Genomic DNA, 21,421 nt, shown 5'->3' with positions numbered 1-21,421 from the left:
AAGTTTGCCTGAATTTTGGAGTCCCTGGGTCTGAACCATAAGACACACCATCGCTGGGGCTCCAGACTGTGTTGTTTTGCTACGGTGGCTCTAATGGACTCCTGGGTAGCTTAGGCTGGCTTGGAACTTGCTTTGTCGCCCAGGCTGACCCTGCCTTGAACTTCCTACTGTTTCTGCCTTCTCTGGAGCTGGGATTGTGGGGTGTGGCACCACAGCTGGTACATTCCCCCCAGACATGAGATAGCTACTCCGCTTAGGAACTCATGGCCCACAAGGACCACAGGAGACTTGGCCTTTCAACAATCCATCATGGGCTGTGAGGGGAGGGGAGTCATATTTCTCAATGGTATGGTCACTGGTGAATTGCCCTTGCTAGAGTAAGCCACCCCCCCCCCAAATTAAAAAAAAAGACATGGAAGTAGGAGGGGGTTTACTTGGAAGAATGTCAGAGGGAGTCTTGGGGGACTAGGAGGAATAGGAGGGGATAAATACATTTTAAAATAGGAGGGACGTTAAGAGAAAAATGACAGGTAGAGGAAACAGAGGGGAAGGAGGCGGGACAGGAGAGGGGCAGGGCAGGAGGTAGGCGGGGCAGGAGGAGGGAGGTGAGGGTGCACAGAGCTGCCACTTCACTCTTATATTCAGAGGCCCTCTCTGTTACAGCCACTCTACAGAGTGGCTGTAACACTCTACTCTCAACTCTGTTACCTGTAGAGTCCCCAGCCCCATCCCACAAGGCCTGGCCTGCCTCACCATGACGATCATGTCCCAGAGCTCCTTCAGCAGGCGGACCTCCCTGTGGCAGGCCTTCAGCTGCTTGTAGTCTGGCACCGTGACCTCAAACAGGCTGGCAGACTTGCACAGCGCCTCCATCACGCCCTCCATGGCTGAGATGCTCTTTTGTTGCTGGGATGGGAGGGGAGAGGACATCAATGGCTGCCCCAGCCTGGGTGTCCCCAAATCTGAGTGGCTCACCCTGCTCCCATTCCTGCCTTCTTGGTCTCGTATCCCCAACGTGCCCCAGTAAATCTTCTCTTGTCCTCTAGAGGCAGCTTGCAGCCCCACCAGGGAGTACAGTCCATCTGATCCCTGCTTGACGGAGACCAATGCTCCAGACAAGATGGCAGCCACCCTCCATGATGCCCCTCACTCTGGATATAAGTAAGAGGAGACTCATTAGATGAAGAATTGAATTTGTAGCTGGGCAGTGGTGGCGCACACCTTTAATCCCAGCACTTGGGAGGCAGAGGGAGGCGGATTTTGAGTTTGAGGCCAGCCTGGTCTACAGAGTGAGTTCCAGGACAGCCAGAGCTATACAGAGAAACCCTGTCTCGAAACCGCCCCCCTCCAAAAAAAGAATTGAATTTGTGTTGTCATGGGCACAGCTATGGCAAGAATCCCATTGCCTCAGACCCAGGGGCATGACAAGGCCTTTCTCCAGGTCAGGCTCAGGTCAGGTCATGCTTCCCCTGGTCCATGTAGGATGTTGTCAATTTGTGCAGAATATACCAACCACAGTCCCCTCCTCCTCTCCCTCCTCCCTTCTCCCTCCTCCCCTCTCCCCTTCCCTCTCCTCCCTCATCCCCTCTTCCTTCAGTTTCCTCCCCTCCTCCCTCCTCCCAGCTCCTGGATGTTCACAGCCTAGACTGCTCACCTACAGAGACCCTCTATGGAGATGAGTTTAAACCCATCTCATTCGGCTGTATACAATGAACCTGCGTGGAGGACTCAGGTGTACACAATAAATGTATTGAGCTTCTGGGCTGTTGTGTCATCACCAGGGTACACAGTCCACCCGACGCCAGCTTTTCTATGTACATGTCTGTTCTTCATCCCCGGAAGCCCCAGTGAGGTCACTCCCTAGGCTGCAGCATATCTAGGCTGATTTTTATTCATTTGTTTGTTTTTGAGATTGGGTCTCAAGTAGGCCAGGAGGACCTAAAACTTTCTACAAAGTTGAAGCTGAAGCTGAGGCTGCCCTTGAACACCTGACCGTCCTGCTTTTATATCCCAGGAGCTGAGATAACTGATGTGTACTGCCACAGCCTGCTGGGTTTGCATACCTCAGTCCCTGCTGGATTAATCTCCCAATACCCATTGCTTCCATACCAGATGTCTAACTTACTAGAAATGAGAAAAGGCAACATGGGGTTGCTTTAAGGAGAGAAAAAAGTGGGCTAGAGAGAAGGCTCAGCGGTTAAGAGCACTGGCTGCTCTTCCAAAGGTTCTAAGTTCAATTCCCAGCAACCACATAGTGGCTCAAAACCATCCGTAATGAGGTTTGTACTTACATATAATAAATACATCTTTCAAAAAAAAAGGAGAGGGGGAAAAAGTGGTGTTGAGATTGTGGCTCAGGGAGAGTGGTGTGAAATGGCCATGAGGAAAGGGAGAGGGAGAGCCCTGACTTTAAGAATGGGAGTTCAGAGTAGAGAGAGGTGAGGTGACTTCCAGGAGGAGCTTGTGGGGTTCACATCTGTGTGAGCTGAGGTCCCTGGGGGCTGGCCTCCGAGTGAGTGCAAGAGGCCTGTTGAGCTCAGAGCTGACCCGAGCTCTGAGAACCTCTACGCCTGCCCTGGGAGGACCTATGCTGGCTTGGAAAGATGGTGGGGCCGTGGTTGTGGGTGGACCTGAGCATCCTATGTTGACTCTAACCCTTGGGCAGAGAGAACAGTGTGTATGTGTGTGTGTGTGTGTGTACATCCAAAACCTGGTGGCTGGTTGGATGGGAGAAAGGGAGGGACGAGAATTAAATCCAGGTGACAGGAACCTTTTCATCGGCTGAGGAAGCCAGCCTGAAGGGAAACGGCAGCCCTTGAGGCTTGCAGGATGCTCATGTGGCCATGGGTAGTTGTTGCTCTGGAATAGCTCCCTAAGCACAGTGTGGCACAGTGGAGGCTGTGTGCCTGGGAGGAGGATGCCTGAGTCTGCATGTCCACATGGATGTCCGCAAGCACCCGCACACGAGTGAGTCCCTTGCATGCACAGGCTTGGCCTTGCATGTAGTCCCATTTAATCCGTGTTTCCATTTTCGAGAGTAAAGGCTTAAGAAAAGACCAGCACTCCAAAGGGGTTCCCGGAGCTGCCACAGTGCATAAGTACCTTATTCAGGGACTTGTAGGGGTCGGGGTCACTGAAGGAGAAGGGGGCATCACGTCGGAACTTCTCTCTGAATTCGTGCTGCTTGAGCTGGTGAGAGAGCAGGGGTGGGAGTGGGGGGTCAGGGAGGGATGTCACACTATGGCTGGCTCTGAGCATCCCAGCATGCCCCACCCTCCCACATGCTCCCAGCCCTGGCCTCCACTACTCAGCTCAGCCCAGGCTACCTCAAACTGCTGGCACTTTCGTCTCAGGATGTTAACCTCATTGGCCTGGAGGGGCGCCACATTCTGCTTCACCTGAATGGCCAGTTTCTTGGTGTTGGTCCACTGCTCTGGCAGCTCCTGAGGGAGGCGAAGGTGGGGCGTGGGTGGGGGTTATCATCTGCCTCCGTTTTGCCATTGGAGTTACTTGTTTTTTAAAAGTGTTTAATATGTCTGAGTGTTTGAATGCGTGCAGTGCCCAGAGGGGTCAGAGGAGGACGCTTGAGCCCCTGGAAACGGAATTACAGACAGCTGTGAGCTGCCATGTGGGTGCTGGGTAGCAAGGCCTCTCCAGAGCCCCTCGTCTCTCCCCTTTTAAAACTCTCTGCCATGACAAAACTGAAGGCTTGGGAGAGACTTTTAGAGTAGCACAAAGTGCTTATGATGTCCCCAGCCGGCCCCAGAACGGCAGAGCAGGAAGCCCAGGGCTGTGCCAATCAGAACTTTCTCTACCTTTCATAGTGTTCATCAGCCTGAACCCATGCACGTGTGCGCATTGTGCACAGATTCATGTGATGATGCAGATGTGCACACGTGTGCATGTATGTACATACGGGTATATGGACGCATGTGTGCATATGAGTGCCTAAGTGTGCATTTATGCGTGTGTGTGCATGGTTGTGTCTGTGTAGGTGACGGAGGGGAAGGGAGAAGTGGGGAGGGAGGGAGGGAAGCTGATGGGCTTGGGAAGAGATGGGAAACTGAGGAGCCAGGCACAGCTGGGGAGGGGGGGTGGCTCCTTGGAGGCCCTCCAGAGGGATATCCTCCACCCTGCTCAGCCATAGCCCAGTCAGCGTGACAATGGCTGTCATGTGGGCAGTGAATGGCAGGGCACAGGCAGCCTCTCTCTGCTCCTGTGTTCACACCCATCTGGAGTGAGTGACCTCCACATTCAGGGATATGGGAGGCATGGAGATGGCTTTAACCCCACAAAACCACCAGGAAGCTCTCGCCAGCCTCGGAGGTGACCACCTGGGCCCTCTTCTCCAGGAAGATTCTGTCTCTGGTCTCCATACCCCTGGGGATCCGGAGTCTCGTAGGTGTCTAGCCTGCAGCGGCCTGCCACAGTACTCCATCCAGCACAGCACTGCTGGGACCCACCTGCAGCTTCAAGTAGATCTCCTCCGGCATCTCCTCCCCATAGCTCTTGAGCAGTTCGATGGTTTGCTTCAGGGGCTCAAACATGCTATCGGTGGCCACCTGCCTCTCCTTGACTTTCATCAGGTGCCCCATGACCTCCACCAGCCCGTCGTAGTCTCCCTCCTTAAGTGGCTTCTTCAGGGCTGTTCGGGTGATGTTCATGAAGCTTTCCAGATCAGCGAGGCTGCAGGACAGGGGGACTCAGGTGAGGGGCTCCATCCTCCTCGGCCACCACCTCAATGTCCTCTTAGCAGAGACACCGCCATGCAAGGCACCACCTGGAGAGGGGCAGCCACTGCCCCCCATGTGGTCCCCCTCAGCCTAGATGTCACAAAAGTACTAGCGTAGCCCAGGCTGATCCTTGAGCGCTATCTTAAAGCCACAGCTGAGAGCAGCCAGCCGCCCAGATGGGCTCAGTTAGAGAGCAGGCTTATGCTGCTGTCAGTGACCTTCCTGTGCAGTGACTGGGCTGTCCCAGCGGCCTTCCTGCCAGGCTCAAGGCTTCAACACAGAGCCTGACAGGTACTTCACTCTTCTACCTGCCCTGCACTGGTCACAACAGGGAACCACGTGCACCACCTCCTGTGCTCCCCCGTGTGGCCTGGTGTGGTAAGGCATGCTGTTCCTCCTGGCTTCACCAGGAGCAAATAAACCTAAAGCCTGTATCACAATCAGGCCACCCAACTTTCAGATCAGGCCACTGAGCCACTTACTAAGTCCGTGGTGCCTCTCCCAGGCTGTCGGGGGATCCTGGGGAGTCTCAGATTTGCAGCAGCGGGCCATGGCCTCACCTGTTGATGACGTGATTGTTCAGGTATCGCTTGAACAGGAAACTCCAGCGCTTGATGGTGTTGAGCAAGGCCTGCTTGAAGGGGCGGCAGTCACACTGCAGCCAGCCGTGGAAGACCTTGGTGTTCTCACATTTGGACACCTCCTCATACAGCTTCTCATATGAGTCAATCTGCCCAACACAGCCGTGGATTCCATCAGCCATGGCTGTGTGTCCCCCACGAGCCATCGCCGCTTCCTGTCTGGCTGTGAAGGGCAGCCAGGTGGCCCAGGGTGCAGCTTAAGAGAGGCTGAGACCACTGCTACCTGTTTGTCCTGTCCCAACACCTCAGAGCTCCTTCTGCCCCACCCCTAGGAGGGGACAGATAGACAGAAGAGGATGGGACTGGGTGACTACAGTAAGGCTACTGGAGCAGGAGGGGACTCCCAAAGGGCACCCCTTAACTCATGGGAGCACCTGCAGACTTTGAGCCATCCCATCTTTCTTCTCACTGGTGTGGGGGAGGAGAGGGCTCTTTCTCATTGTGCCCAAGACCAGTCTCGGGACTGGATTGCTTCACTTTCTAGATTCCCAATTCTCTGACGCCTGAGCTCTTGCTGACCCTGAAGGCCGATTCTTAGACTGCAGACCTCACCTGGAGCTGGCCTGAGTGTAGTGTTCCCAGCCACCTCTTATCTGGCTCTTAGGGACTCTGGTCCTCAGGGATCAGTCCTCTGTCCTACTTGCCACAGGATGGGACACCAGCCAGCTCAGCATAGTGCCCTCACTTGACCTAACTGAAGCCATTCACACTACAAGTCTGGTAGATCCTGCTGAGGCCTCTTCTCTCTCCCTGGCTGCCTCTCTGGTACAGTGGTGCTCCTCCGTGTGGCGTGACGCGGTAAGGCATGTTATCTCTCGTGGCCTCACCAGGAGCAAATGTAAAACCTACATCGCAATCAGGCCACCCAACTTTCAAATCAGGCCTGTGGGGGGAAGGGATGGGGTCGTCTACCCGAGGATGCAGGAGGTGACACAGGAGGACAACAGGACCGTACACACCTGCTGCTGGAACTGAGCCAGGGTAGGTGGTGTCTTGGGGATGGTGTCGTCCGTCTTGGTGTCCAGCTCCTCAGGGGTGGGCGCGTGCCCGAAGATGAGGAAGTTCTTCATAAACTCTTGAAGGTCGTCCACCCAGAGGTAGGAGTACCTCTCAAAGGAGTCCTGGTACTCCTCGGCCACCTTCATGGCCCCAATGACCAGGCTGGACAATTCCTCCCGCATCTCTATGAGGTCTGTGATATCTTCCAGGTCACTCTGCCGGGGTGGGAGTGGGGACATAGATTGGGTCATTTGCCTTCATGAGAGACAGATTTGCCCCCCGACCTGGAAGAGCATCCTTCTGTCGGTGCTGCTGAGAGTCCTGAATGGAAGCAGGGGGGTGTCTGTCAGTGTGCAGCGCCCCTACCCCCTACCCCTGAAAGAAGACTAAGAGTGGCTCTGATCTGTCTGATCCCAGGGTGACTTGGGTGTCAGTTCATCCATTCTGTATTTGCACAGACCTTGGTTGTGCTGGTATGGACAAAGGGGACACAGAGCGAGTGACTCACATGGACTGTTGGGGAAGGGGGTATGTATGGACATTTTTAAAATAACAAACCCAGAAAACTACCCTCTAGTTAAAGCTCTGCATACATGTTACCTATGGTATGTGCAAATCGATAGAATGTAGTCACTTCCGAGGCCTTTAAAATTCCTCAGTATATTCTGTTCAGATCTGCAGTTCAAACTCACTTCCAGACGCCCTCCTGCTCCTGGATGGCAATGCCACGGGAGGCGACAGTCTGTTACGGGGCATTTCTACACGTTTCCCCGTTGCTGGTGACTTACGCCTTTATTTTGATCTTGATGCCTTTCCCCCTTCATTAGCTCTCATTGTACACATTTAATCTTCTAATAAAAACGAGGGAGAGGAGCAGCCACGGAGTCCAGGCAGTGATTTGATGGAGATGATCAAGGAGCACAGATTTGGGATGGGTCAGTCTGTCAGGGAGAGGCTGGCTTTGGCTGAGCCCTTGGCCGTCCTGTTGAGCTTGGTGGCTCTCTAAGAGGGGCAGACTCCCTCATGCGAGCAAGAGTTTTTTTGTTTTGTTTTGCTTTATTAAATTTTTGTTTTTGTTGTTAACTATTCTTTCTTTAGTTTTTAAAGGTTTATTTATTTTATGTATATGAGTACACTGTAGCTGTACAGATGGTTCTGAGCCTTCATGTGGTGGTTGGGAATTGAACTTTTAGGACCCCTTGCTCACTCTGGTCAACCCTGCTCGCCCCAGTTGGCCCTGCTCGCTCAGTCCCTGCTTGCTCTGTCCCAATAATTTAATTATTTATTATTCTACATAAGTACACTGTAGCTGTCTTCAGACACACCAGAAGAGGGCATCAGATCTCATTATGGGTGGTTGTGAGCCACCATGTGGTTGCTGGGATTTGAACTCAGGACCTTCGGAAGAGCAGTCAGTGCTCTTACCCGCTGAGCCATCTCACCAGCCTGCTTTATTACATTTTTTAAAAATTATTTTTCATTTATGTGTGGGTTTGGGTGTGCTGTGTTTCTCTGTCCCACCACAGAACCCAAACCCACACCACAGGAAGGCTCCTGGCAAGGCTGAGATTTCACTTGCCCCTGCGGCCTTCTCAGAGCCCCTGTATGCCCATGTGCAGTGTATCTTGGTTCTAAGGTTGACATGCCACCTGCTCCTCTATGCCAAGGCTCAGGCACAGACCCGTGGGTACAGAACAGATGGGAGTGGCTCTGCCCAGGTTTGCTCCATCCTTTAAAGAATGGAATCTACCTTTTGGAGGAGACCTGCCCTTTTTAATAGCTAATCCAATGGGGGGGGGGAGGTTAGAGACCTGGCTGGGGACCACCCCTGTCTGGGAAGGTAGATCATATACGATCCCCACCCCTAGAATTCCTGCCTTTCTTGTGCAGGCTCCATGAGCTGACCCACCATGAGGCTGGACTAGGTCTGCCCACCTTTTGGGTTCCTGCTTCGAGAGGTTTAATTGTTTCTTTTTCTTCTTTTCCTTTCAGAGGGAGATTTGAGCTAAAGTAGGCCTAAACCCCATGCTAAAACTTTGGGGGTCTTTCCCCTTTTTCTAAAGACACTCCACGCCAGCTGTAGCCTGGTGTTACCCCTACCCCCAGCCATGTCATCTCAAGGTTCGTGGCCGTTTTCTTCTCCTCCTCTGGTCTCCAGACAGCTGCACAAGTCCCGGGTTGCCTACCCTGAGGTTTTCCCTTCTGACCCCCGCACAGTATCTTGTTTCAGAGTCTGCCTGAGTCTTTCTGTCACCCCTGAGCTTCTGTTTGTGTTGTTCTTAAATTCCTTTATTATGAGCCCTAAGAGGGGACACTGGGGCTCCTCAAGATTTTAGGCAACACTTTTTTCCTACCTTTTCTTTGATTGGCAGAGAAGAGGAACCATAATATTATCCCTAAAGCAGGCACCAGCCCCAAGGTGGCCATGTGAGCTGCAGGCTGTGTATCCCACGGGTTGGCTCTGAGGGTGCTGAGAGGACAGGGAGGAAGGCCCACCCAGTCAGTGAAGGACAGCGTGGTGGCATCAGGAGGGCCTCCCACAGTCACAGAGGGCAGACGGGCCATGTGTGAACCTGTAGTTTGTTGGTCCAGACCCTTCTAAAGTGAGCTGTGAGGAATGGAAGCACTGGGGATGTGGTTCCAGCATGCTGGTATAAAGCCTTCTGCTCGGCTGGTATTTCGAGCTAACACCGGCACTTCTGGCCTTGACATGTGATCAATTCCAGGAGGCTACTGAGGTCAGAGTTTTCTATTTAACTTCCATGGCAGAGTCAGAGTGGACTGAGCAGAGGGACTTTCTGTCTGGCCTGCATAGGGTGGACCACTGCCTAGGGCTTCTCTCCTGGAGCTTTCCTGCAAGGTCACCTAGGTCCCTAGGTTCATATGGTTTTAGACAGGTGCCCTGGGTCACATTGTATCCTCTGCTCTGATAATGTCACATTATCTGGCCCCTCCTTTTTTCGGTTCCTAGTTCCTCTGAACTGATCTACCAGTATCCCAATGGGTGCAGCTCTCAGATTCTCAGCTGCTATGGCTGTGTGTGGAGCTGGGGCCTTTGGGAAGTAGCCCATGGCCCAGATGTCTGATCCTGAGCACTAGGTACCATGTCAGACTCAGTACCATTCCCAGACTGAGCATCAGGGAGAAAGCCCACTGAGTCCCAGCATTCACTGCTCTCTGCTTCCTGACAGCAGATACACCGTGACTAGCCACCTCACACTCTTACTACCAAGTCATTCCCACCATGGTCAACCAAACTGTGAGCTCAGACTGTGAGCTACAATGAACCCCTCCTCTTTACAGTTGCTTTTCTCGGGTGCTCTGTCCCAGCAGTGAGAAAAAGAACTCACCTGGAACACTTGCCAAGACTCCAGAAGAGAGGACATTTGGAAGGCCAGATTCGTGTGTCAGACCCTTGGGCCTGGGGACTCAAGGGGACAGCAACCACAGAATGTCACATTCTGAACTGTCATCATCACGCTCTGCAGAGCTAGGCCAACAGAGCTGGCGCCCAAGAAGGGAAATGCCAAAGGATGTAAGAGATCAAGACTGACCTTGTAGTTCAATCTGCCCTTGGCCAGGCGAGGGATGAGCCTGGCCACATTGTAGAGGTCATTGATCAAGCCCTCGATCAGCGACAGGAAGCCGGCCTCGTCGCCCATCTCCAGAGATGGGTTGTAGGTCATACCTTCTTCATCCAGCTCCATGCGGATCTCAAACAGGGGAGCGATGCTCTCCTGAAAACAAGTTCCTGGGGGCTTAGCACCTTGGCTGATACTGAGTGATGCTTGGGTTGCCCACTCTAGGATCTGGCTAATGTGTAGCTATCTCCAGCTGGTGCACACCAGCAGTTCAGACCACTTCAGCCAGATGCACAGTCATGGGCCCAAGGCTAGCCAGGAGTTGGCTGGGGGAAAAGCAGGGGTTGGAGCAGGCAGATCACTGCATGCGGCCAATCACTGTAGAGTCACTTCACATAAATCCAGGGTCACCCTTTCAGAAGGTGAGACAATGGCTGCCATCACGACTTGCTCAACAAGCCCTTGTATCCCTACATGGCTGCAGCCAGTCCATGTCTTAATGTCTCTGGTGAGGCTGCAAAGCTATAGGACACCAACTCCATCTGTCAGGAGATGCTATCAAGATTTACTCTGGGGCTCTTCCCACTATACCAGTTGCCTCTCCAGTTATGGGCTATGGCCTGCAACTGTCTAGACTGACCTTTCTTTGACCACCTCAGACTCAGGTCCCATCATAGCTGTGGCTAACAGATTCTGGGCATCCCAAGTTCTCTATGATGAGGAGAGCTATTTACAGGTATTGAGAGGTCCTACAGGGTTTATAGATGGTCAGTCATCACAACAGATGGTCATGCTTTTTTGAACACTAACCTGGAGATTGACTCCTTCCAAGGGGCTGCTGGTAATTCTCTGACAGTGTCAACACCTTTATGGTGTTGATGGCCATTCCCCTTCTCTGCTGCTGTCACTTTTACCACAGACATTTAGCAATAGTGTGGGGTTGCCTTGTGAGTGTGTGGTTGGGAGCAATGCCTGCCTGCACCAGCAGGATTTGCAAAGTCTGCAACTTTGTCATGGCTGTGGTTGATTCGAATCTCCCAATGAGCCCATATGATGGGCACACTTCTGGGCATGGGGGTGGACTCTGACTACAATGGACTTGAGGCTGCATGTTTGTACTTTTTTTGCCTTTTCTTTTTCTTCCACGGAATGCTGCAACATAAAGACCTGCTCCAGAAGGGCCCCTCATTGACCTTAGACCATGAGCTGCACAGACTTCTGTTGTCTGTAACTCACGGAGACTCAGGTATTCTGCTATAGCAGCCAGAAACATACTAAAGATAATTACAGACCAGTAATGGAGATGTGTGACAGGTTCACTCATGACCCATCTGCCCTCTGTGGCTGTGGGAGGCCCTCCTAATGCCACCGCGCTGTCCTTCACTGGCTAGGTGGGTTCTTGCCTTCTCTTACTAACACCATTTGGGAACTGTTAGATTACCGTGTAGAACTGGTATGCCCCCAGTGTAGTAGTGTTTGGAGATGATGGGGTCTAGTGAACTCTGACCTCATTAGTGGACCAATCTGTTGATGGATTTATAGCTTTAAGAGTTTGGGGGGAAAGGGCGTTGTTACAAAGGAGAGTGTCCCCTTATTATCTGGCTGCCAGGGTGAGTGACCTTGCTCCATTCCTGGCTCCCTGCTATGGGGCTTTTCTCACCACAGCCCAGGAGTAATGCACTGGAGTCTTTGAAACCATGAGGGAAATCTTTGAAGTTGCTTTTCAGGTGTTTTGTCATAGCAAGGAGTGCTGACTGGTAGGCATTGTAACAAGGCTCTGGTGCTGACTGGTAGACATTGTAACAAGGCTCTGGTGCTGACTGGTAGACATTGTAACACGGTGTGGGTAGGGAGGGCATCCTCCCCTTGGAGAACATAACTCAGCAGGACTCCCCAGCCCACCTTGAATACAGAGAAGTGAAGCTTAGCTGCTGGCATTGCTGGCAAGACCCCCTCTGCCATCGTCACAGGAAGAGGTCTGGGGTGCCTAGTATCACCTGGCAGCAAGGTGGGAGCATTTCCTCAGATCTGCTTAGGTACTCTACAGGGCACTGGGGTTATGGCAGATCTCAGGTGATTGGCTGTCCTGGGGGCCTGGGATTGCCTGTTCTCTGGCATGGCAGGACCTTTAGTTTTAAAAACCAAGGTAAGCTACCTACCACAAACAGACTTTGTTTGCTTGTTTGTTTGTTTGTTTGTTTGTTTTTTGGAGGCAGGGTTTCTCTGTGTAGACCAGGCTGGCCTCGAACTCAGAAATCCACCTGCCTCTGCCTCCCGAGTGCTGGGATTAAAGGCGTGCGCCATGACGCCCGGCCCCACAAACAGACTTTAATTAAATCTGTTAATCCATAAAATAGCCCCGCTCTTCTATCAGGCAAATCTGAAGTGTAGATTCCAGCACAGATCTTGCTTTTACACACACACACACACACAAATACACATACATGGTAACTTACATCCATAGTCATGTTGTCTGTTAAGTAATTTAGAGATTTGCGGATGAAGCGATCAAATTCATCTAAGACCATGGTGTCAATATAGTTGACATAATCCTTCCAGGACTGGCTGGTTGTATCTGCTCTGAACAGTTCTGCATTTTCCTGCACACAGAAGCACACCATTGGCTGTGATTTCACTGGTACACCACTTAGCTCTCTGTTTAACCTAACCCGTGAGTGACAGGCTGCTTCATCCCTGTGCCTTTGTCCTCTCGGTTTACAGACACTCAAAGCAGATGTTTTAAGCCTCTTGAATATGTTGGGCTCTTTCCTGTAGAAAGCTGCATGCACAGGGCTTTCTGCCATTCCTGGAAGACAAGACTTCTAATCTTTTAGCTCTCAGCTCAAGTGTCACCCGAAAACCCACTATTGGTTGTGGGTAGAGATTCCTATCCCTGCTCCCACCCACATTTTCTTTAGTAGCCTGCTGTTTATGCCATGGCAGTACAAGTGTCAACCCTCATCTTGTCTTTGGTCTTTTCCTTCCTTTGATGACCATATTTGTGACAAAGCTTAGATCATCCTTTCTGCAATTGGACTCTGACACGGGACAGTATCTGGGACAGAAGTGGTAAAGGGCTCAATGCACTGGGGATGAGCAGATGGACAGAGGGGTTGATGAATGGGTCAACAAATTGTTGAATGGATGAGTGGTTGGTGGATGGGTGGGTGGACTGATGGGTGGGTAAATGGATGGATGAATGGATGGATGGATGGGTAGATGGATGGATGGATGGATGGATGGATGGGTGGGTAGATGGGTAGGTGGATAGATGGGTGGATGGATGGATGGTTGGATGGGTGGGTGGGTGGGTAGATGGATAGATAGGTGGATGAATGAGTGTGTGGGTAGATGGGTAGGGGGATAGATGGGTGGATGGATGGGTGGGTGGGTAGATGGGTAGGTGGATAGATGGGTGGATGGATGGATGGATGGTTGGATGGATGGGTGGGTGGGTAGATGGATAGATAGGTGGATGGGTGGGTGGATGAATGAGTGTGTGGGTAGATGGGTAGGGGGATAGATGGGTGGATGGATGGGTGGGTGGGTAGATGGGTAGGTGGATAGATGGGTGGATGGATGAATGAGTGTGTGGGTAGATGGGTAGGGGGATAGATGGGTGGGTGGATGGATGGGTGGGTGGGTAGATGGGTAGGGGGATAGATGGGTGGGTGGATGGATGGGTGGGTGGGTAGATGGGTAGGTGGATAGATAGGTGGATGGATAGATGGGTGGGTGGATGGATGGGTGGGTGGATGGTGGATGGATGGGTGGATAGATGGGTGGATGGATGGATGGTTGGATGGATGGTTGGATGGATGGGTGGGTGGGTAGATGGGTAGGTGGATAGATGGGTGGATGGATGGATGGTTGGATGGATGGTTGGATGGATGGGTGGGTAGGTTTTTGGGTGGGTGGATTGGTGGGTGCATGAGTGGGTGGATGGGTGGGTGGATGGGTAGATGGACAATGAAAGGGTGGGTTGATGAATACATTGAGTGGATGTCAGGGATGAATAAGGAGGTAGATGAAGGGAAGGATGGATGGATGGATAGATGGAGACATATGTAAAGGTTGGGAGAAGGACAAATGGATGACTCTGTAAGACACTGAGTGCTATAGGTGAAGATGAAGATGAATGTGACTCAGGCAAAGGAGACAGAAGTCAGAATCCCAGGTAACTTTAGTGTGGGGCAGAAAGAAATGGTTCAAGTGGCTGTCACAGCAGTGGATGGACATGTTGACAAAGCCAGGTACTCTGACAACCCTGTCTTACTGAAGCTGGCTACCCAGGCAGCCTGGTCTCACTAAGGCCAGAACAAGTGAGGCTGCTCTCCTTGGCTCTGGCCCCCCCCCCCAGCTTTGCTCCCTCTGCTAACTTCTATCAAAGACACCCACTTTCTATACAGTTAAGCAGGTTCATATCCCTCTGCACACAGACAGACATATGCTGGCTGTGATATGCCACATGCATACATGTGAGGGCTCCTCAGGTCTCACATGTCCGTGTCCACACTCACGGGAGGGGAACCCGTGAAGGATACGTGTAAGCTTGCAGCAGCCTGTCCCTGTTGGCTTAGGGTGAGATGCCAACGGCACATACGGACTTTAAGGCAGGTGTTGGTGGTGCTCTGGCCACCTTTAGATAGAGCACAGGTGTGTAACAAGAGGAATCGGGCTTGGAAGCTGCTCGTGGGTCAGGCTGTCTTAGATGAAATCTAACAGACTCTGTGGTCATCAGAACACTTCTGATTGGTCATCTTAATAAAATGCTTGGCTACTCCTCTTTTCTCTTCCCCTCTATAAAAAGCAAGTAGCTTCCAAAAGACCCCCGGGGGGGGGGTCTCCTTACCACAACCATGGCTTGGATTCTCACACCAGCTTCCTTGACCGCAGCGTATCGCTTGTTCAGGTTGGCCACCCTGCCGTCCAGGTCCAACAGGGCCTCCTTCTTGTTGTCCTTCCTTTCAAACAGGGGGTTGGCTGACCACTCCTGGAGGGAGACCATGGCCCTTTCAGGGATGGCACACTCAGTCTGGCCCCTCCGCCGTGCTCTCTTGGGCGTGAGCCTCCCTGTGTCTCGCCAGGCTCTCCCTGGGTACCCTGGGATCTGTGAGCACCTGCGCAGAGCTCCCTGAGGGGAGCTATTGGGGGCGTGAGTGTGCCAGTCAAGGGAAAACTGAATTCAAAACACAAGACAGCGGCAAGCAGTGGCTTTGCTCTCCCTCTCGTGTTTTTAAATTTTCTTTTTTTATGTATAGGCGATGTGTGCATGCCAGCTTGTCTGTGTGTGTACCACACGTACAAAGTGCCCACAGAACAGAAGAGAGTGTTGTTGGACTCTGGCTGGGACTGGAATTAGAGGCAGCTGGGAGCCACCCAGGGTGTGTGCTGGGGACAAAACCCAGGTCCCTACAGGGGTAGTGCTTGCTCTTCTCTGAGGAGCCATCTTTGCAGCCTCCCAGTTAGTTTGTTCTCATTGTCTCTGTTTGCTTTGAGGCAGGGCCTTCCGGTGCACCCCCCACATAAGTCTCAACCTGGGGTCCCCTACTTCAGCTTCCTGAGCACTGCAGGGTTAATGCAGTAGCTCATAGCCACCTTCCCCCACCACACATGTCCATCTGCATGATTGCTTTAAGCATATAATAAAGTTATATAACTGAGAGTTTATGGGAGGAAAGTTTTTTGTTTGTTTGTTTTCTGAGACAGGGTTTCTCTGTGTAGCCCTGGTTGTCCTGGAACTTACTCTGTAGACCAGGATGGAAGATATTTTTTTTTAAAAAATGCTTTCTAGTCTGGGAAGGATAAGATGCTGTTTGGTTTGTAAACATGAGGTCCTCAACCCATACCCCAGCACCCACATAAAAGCTGGGTGCTCTGGTGTCTGTCTCTAAGCCCAATGGGGAGCCAGGGGCTGGAGGTAGGAACCGCTGTACTCAGTCAGTCTAGTCAAGTCTCTCTGGTGAGAGTCAGGTTCAGGAGACCCTGTCTCAAAAAGATAAGATGGAATGCTACTGAGGAACACACCTGTTATTAACCTCTGTTCTCCAGATGTGCATGCACACAGAGATAAACACTCGCACGCACCCCCCCCCCCACACACACACGTGTGCGCGCACACACATACAACTTCCTTTTGAACACAGAGTCAGTCACAAGTATTTTATAAATTAAGGCTACTGAGACCCAGGATGGAGGCTAGAGAAATGTCCCTTGGCTTTCTGGAAACTTGAGGTCTTTTACCCTCCAAAGGCTGACTCTTCTCTCATCAGCTTTGCTCTGCCCATCTCTTGCCCCAACTTATTCCTAACATCAAGCCCGGCACAGCCAGGGCCCGTGCAGTCTGCTGACTGCAACAGGCTGGAGTGGAGTGGGTTCTACCGAGTGACAAGGCTCTTTCTGCTCTGGGAGCACACTGACGTCACACAGAGCATTGAGTGGAGGGGTTCTCTGGCCACCCATCACACAGGAGCCCCCGCTGGAGGCCTCTGCACGGCCCCCGGCACCATGGCCCCCCGGCCCCCCTTGCCCCTGGCAGCCCTCTCACCTGCATGGCCTGGGTGATCCCTTCTACGTTTTGCTTGGCTTTCTGGATCCGGTTCTGCAGGTTGTGCAGCATCTCCCGCATCTCCTGGATGTACTGCATCACATCTGGGATGCAAAGGTAAGCAATCTGACCCAAGGGTCCCAGTGCTCCTGCAAAGGGGTCTGCTCGGTCTACCACTTGGAGCAGAGAAGTGGTGGTACTCATCCACAATCGGCCACTATGGTGGTGGGAGGTCTCCTTGGCTGCTCAGGGTGTGGATCCTGCCTCACCTCGGGCTCCTGAGATTAAGCCCCCTCCCAACTATGAATGAATGAATGAATGAATGAATGAGGAGGAGGAGGAGGAGGATGCAGCAGCGGGGCACCTGGCACAATGCTGCCAGGGCTTCACTGGGAAAGAGCTGTGCCCTGTGAAGGAGGGTGAGGGAAGAGAATGGAACCTCTTTCTGCAGGGAAAGTTGGGGGACCCGCATGCTGGAAGGGTGGCTAAAGTCACGGCAAAGGTCTTAGGGGGAAGAAAGTAGAAGTGCACACAGGGTGACAGAAGTTGCCTTGTTTGCAGGTGGGATGGAGGGGGGAAGGAGACCCGCCATTTCCTGTTATCCCCCCGCCCCCAGCATCTATCTTGTTTTGAGCAGCAGAGACCATATGTCTTCTCTACTGACTGGCTGTGTGCAAGTGCTAGACACAAGGAAGGCCGGGTCTCCGGGGGCCCTGTCAGGAAATGGCCAGACCCCTGGGGTATCCTTGCCCAGGTCTGTGAGTGACATGGGTAAGAAGTTGGATGACAGCAGTTCACACAACTCTCTGGAGCCTGAAGGCAAACCTAGCTACCCCACCAGAGGGCAGGTGCTGCCTAGGTCAGACCCTCAAAACAAAGGAGGCCTAGGTACTTTCGCCATTCCAGAACAATGTGGTCTCCGCGCTCAGCAGCTTCACATCAATGGCTTCCAGTTCTGACTTGATCAGCGGGAACTCCACATCCTTCACCGTAGTCTTTATCTGCAGGAGAAATGGCGTGGAGTTAACGGTTTGGGTCCCAAATCTTGATTTTTTTTTTTAACTGCTTAGAATTTTTTTTTTTTTTTTTTTTGGTTTTTCGAGACAGGGTTTCTCTGTATAGCACTGGCTGTCCTGGAACTCACTTTGTAGACCAGGCTGGCCTTGAACTCAGAAATTCGCCTGCCTCCGCCTCCCGAGTGCTGGGATTAAAGGCGTGCGCCACCACACCCGGCTAACTGCTTAGAATTTAACAGCGTTGAGGACCCATTTACAGACACTACTACCCCAGCTGTGGTCAATACTGTTTATCTGGGAGTTGCATTCCTGGTGCTGCAGAGGTGGCTCAGTGGTTAAGAGCATACATCCCTCTTCTGGAAGGTCCCGAGTTCAGTTCCCAGCACCCATGTGTGGTGGCTCACACCTGGACCTCCTGCTGCAGAGGAGCTACTGCAGGGGCAGCTCGTTCCGCTCGCCACTTTTCTCATTTTTGCTACTTGGTGCTGTCTCTGGCAGGACTTAACAAGGGGGAGAATCAGGTGGACCCGGTGGGGCCCTTCCAGTGTGGGTGGGCCTCATCAGTGGAATGGAAGTTGAAATGGGAGGAATTTGCCCCCTTTCCCTGGCTCACTGCCTGGGGCATCTGCTCCCCTCTCCCGGCATTGGATTTGTATTTACACTGTTGGATCCCCCGGGTTCTCAGGGTCTGGACCATCTAAATTACAGCACGGTCCCTTCCTGGGTCATCAGCTCCGAGGTAGGTGCACTGTGGGCCTTCCATTCTCCATAACTGTACAGGCCAATTCCTTGTCATTAGTGTCCACGTAGGCCACCGTCTCTCCCTGACCCCACTTCCCCGGAGGACCCTGACGACATCTGAGCCGTTCGCTGAGGATATCAGTGGCCTTCAGAAGTTGGAGAGGTCCAGTAAGCAGTTCCTACCCCACAGCGTCCCCGTACCCCAGCCAGCACCTCCACCTCTGCAGAGAACAGGTTACGCCCTTCTGACCTCGAGAACTGGAAGGCATCGGGTCTGTGGTGTCCTGGGATGCTTGGAGTGTGGCGCTAGGTCATGGTGGGCAGCTGCGGGGGTGAGCCTGTCAGCGCCTGACCTGGCCCACTGTCTATGTCTGGGGGACCCTGGTACTTGGGATTGCTTGTTTCAGACACATAAGATACCAGATAAAAACCAACTTGAGAGCTTTAGCTCACAGCTTCCCAAGTTTCATTTTGAGGCGGGTGTAAGTGTTTTGGGGCCTGTGGTAAGGCAGACATCATTTGGGTAGGAATGTGAGGCAGAGGTCACCTCGTGGTGATCAGAGGACCAAAAGGGGAGGAGGTGGGGCCCGGTATTGTCTTCTGTGTCACCAGGGTTCTAACTCCCTTCAGTGGCCCCCCCTCCTGATGGTGCCATACCATCTAACAGCCAAACTCTAATACTGCCTTTGCCTGTCTGCAGGTTGAACCTGAGAGTGGAGCAGGCACAGGAGCAGCCAGAGGTACCCCATGCCTACTGTTGACTTAGAGGCCATTTCTGCTGCAGGGCAGAATGTCCTTGAGGCTAATTAGTGCCTGGGACTCTTCTCAGTATGTGGCAGCTGTGTCAGGCCTCCAGGTCTGAGGGGCCAGAGAGTCAAGGGATTCTTGAGCCAACAGCTGAAGGTGGTGGTCTCTCTCCAGCCCCGCACACAGCTCCCTCCGCACCAGCTGGCCGACTTGCCATTCCCATCTGGGTTCCAGAAGGTGCGCCTCCCCGGATTTCACAAAGTAATGGAAGCGATGTGGGGGTGACGCCAATACTACCCCAAAGCTCATGGAGTATTAGCCAGAGCCCAACCAAGATGGTGCCTCCAGTGGCGGCGCTTTGGGCCATCACCATCTCGCAGCCTCTGACACTCGGGAGCAGCTTGAGGCACATTTGAGTACGCAGCACATTGTCCCTGCCTTCGACTGCACCCGCTCACCTCATTGTACCAGCCGACAATGAGCTCCAGGTTGCCCACAAACTTCCGGAAGGTTTCGTTCTCGGAGAAGAGCTTCTCCGCGCTCTCTGGAATCTCTTTCTGCTGCTGGAAGTTCAAATATTTCACTTCTCTCAGGACTGCCACTAGCTAAAGGAAGAGCGGGGAGCCCATCAGAAGGTGGCCTCAACCGTGGGTCCCCGCTGCCCCTGGCTTCTCGCTGTCAAAGAAATTCAAGGTGGGTGGGTGGGTGGGACGCGGTGCTTGCTGGTGGGCTCTGGGTGGCTTCTTCACCCTATGAGATGGATCCGAGCCAGGGAGAGCTTGCCATCGTCATCATCGTGGGCCGGTGATGTCATCTGTTTCTTATCTCCACCCCCCCTGCCCCCCGCCCTGGACCCTTGGGCTGTTTCCTCAGGTGCTTTCCCTCTCTTCTTCTTCTTTCTCTCTTCCCTCACACTATGTCTGACCCAGGGGATTGACGAGGCAGCCAACAGTGCTGTCCCCAAAGCTATTCTCATCAAGACTTTGGTGCCTTCCTGCAAGGCTTGGCCCAGGTCTGAAAATTCCACCTGCCCTGTTCCCCCAGCCCTGTGGTGACTCCCTTGTCATCTCCCCTCCTCATTCCTTTGCCAGGGGCACCTGGCATCACCTTTTTACCTTACCAGCTGGTTATTGTCTCTGTATCCCACCTGACCCCACCTCCTTATCAGGGAAGCTCCAGGAGGGTAGGACGGAGCCTGGACTGACCTCAGCAGTGTGTGACAAGCACACACACGCATAGCAATGGCCAGCCTGTATGTTCTGAAGGGAGGAGTGGATTTTGAGAAAAGGAAAGGTTTTAACAAACCGTCCTGCAGTCCCCTCCCTGCCTTCCTGGCGTCACATGTCTGGACTGGATAGGGTCATGGAAGACAGGGCACCCACTTGGTGTCCATCTTACATGCACATCGGAACCGGCTGGGTTTAGCCCTGGAATGTTCCACCCTGGCTACCTGGCCCGTCTCTCTGGCTCATGCAGAGACTTTAATCTGCAAATTTATGCTTTTGTTTGGGATCATGGGAAATGCAGACAGAGCTCCAAAAAGACAGCAGAAGCCTGCAACCCCAGCTGCTCGGAGATCCATCCGAGGCAGGGGTGAGCCAGACTCTGTGTCTCACAATAAAGTAAAAGGTCTGGGTGTGTAGCTTGGTGGTAGCGCATGTGCCTGGCATGTGTAAGGTCCTGGATTTGGTCAGATCAAATCTATCAAAATAAAGACTGTCTTAAAGCCCCTCCCCCTGGTCGGGATCATGGACCAAAGGGCCTCTTGTGTTGCTGACAAGGACTCTACTGTTGAGCTAGACTCCAGCCTTGAAGATGTTTCAAGCATGCTACCGTTTCACCTATACCTTAACCACTTAAAAATAGTCAACAAACTTGTAGGTGCCTGTAACACACATGTGCACACACAGGTAGACACACGTAGACACACGTGCGCATACACATGCACACACACATACTCAAGCACACTCACAAACGTGTGTGCATATACACACATGTACACACAAACACCTGTGCACATGCACACTCAAGCACATGCATGCACATGCACACACATGCGTACACAGAGCAACCTCCGAAAACGCACACTTTTGGTGGTGGAGTCAGCACGGTGAGCCGGGGCTTTCCCCTCCCTCTCAGTCCACCCCCACCACACCCTGACGGGGACACACCGCCTTGCTGAAGTTGACTTGGATGAGGCTGGTGAACGGGTCACGCTGGATGAGTGGCTGCCCCAGGTTGAAGTGGCAGTCCTGGTCCACACCCTCCACCCACTGCTGGTATTTCTTCATCCGGCAGCTTTGCAGCAACCCCATCATCTCGTCGTACTTGTCATAGATAAGCTTGGCCTCCATGCTGGACATGACCCTGGAACAGAGGTGGGGCAGAGCAATGGCGTGCCAGGCTTCACGCTGAC

At 52.7% G+C, this 21,421-nt stretch overlaps 1 protein-coding gene across 2 annotated transcripts in view; it reads right to left on the bottom strand.

Moving 5' to 3' along the window:
- Positions 1 to 21,421, bottom strand: part of Dnah17 (dynein axonemal heavy chain 17) — a 111,496-nt gene that overhangs the window by 76,152 nt on the left and 13,923 nt on the right. For both annotated transcript variants that reach the window (XM_021175676.3, XM_021175677.3), the window contains 13 exons: positions 21,177 to 21,372; positions 19,464 to 19,610; positions 17,394 to 17,502; positions 16,502 to 16,605; positions 14,807 to 14,947; positions 12,411 to 12,554; positions 9,928 to 10,110; positions 6,334 to 6,588; positions 5,294 to 5,463; positions 4,464 to 4,686; positions 3,327 to 3,443; positions 3,103 to 3,189; positions 754 to 906 (listed from right to left, as the gene is read on the bottom strand). In XM_021175676.3, the coding sequence (XP_021031335.1) occupies positions 754 to 906; positions 3,103 to 3,189; positions 3,327 to 3,443; positions 4,464 to 4,686; positions 5,294 to 5,463; positions 6,334 to 6,588; positions 9,928 to 10,110; positions 12,411 to 12,554; positions 14,807 to 14,947; positions 16,502 to 16,605; positions 17,394 to 17,502; positions 19,464 to 19,610; positions 21,177 to 21,372 (2,029 nt within the window). The remainder of the gene's footprint in view (positions 1 to 753; positions 907 to 3,102; positions 3,190 to 3,326; positions 3,444 to 4,463; positions 4,687 to 5,293; positions 5,464 to 6,333; positions 6,589 to 9,927; positions 10,111 to 12,410; positions 12,555 to 14,806; positions 14,948 to 16,501; positions 16,606 to 17,393; positions 17,503 to 19,463; positions 19,611 to 21,176; positions 21,373 to 21,421) is intronic.

The sequence above is a fragment of the Mus caroli genome, unplaced genomic scaffold, assembly GCF_978045245.1.
Source record: "Mus caroli unplaced genomic scaffold, Mus_caroli_1 scaffold_13, whole genome shotgun sequence".
NCBI classification, from domain to species: Eukaryota; Metazoa; Chordata; class Mammalia; order Rodentia; family Muridae; genus Mus; species Mus caroli.
This window is presented reverse-complemented; position numbering and strand designations above follow the sequence as displayed.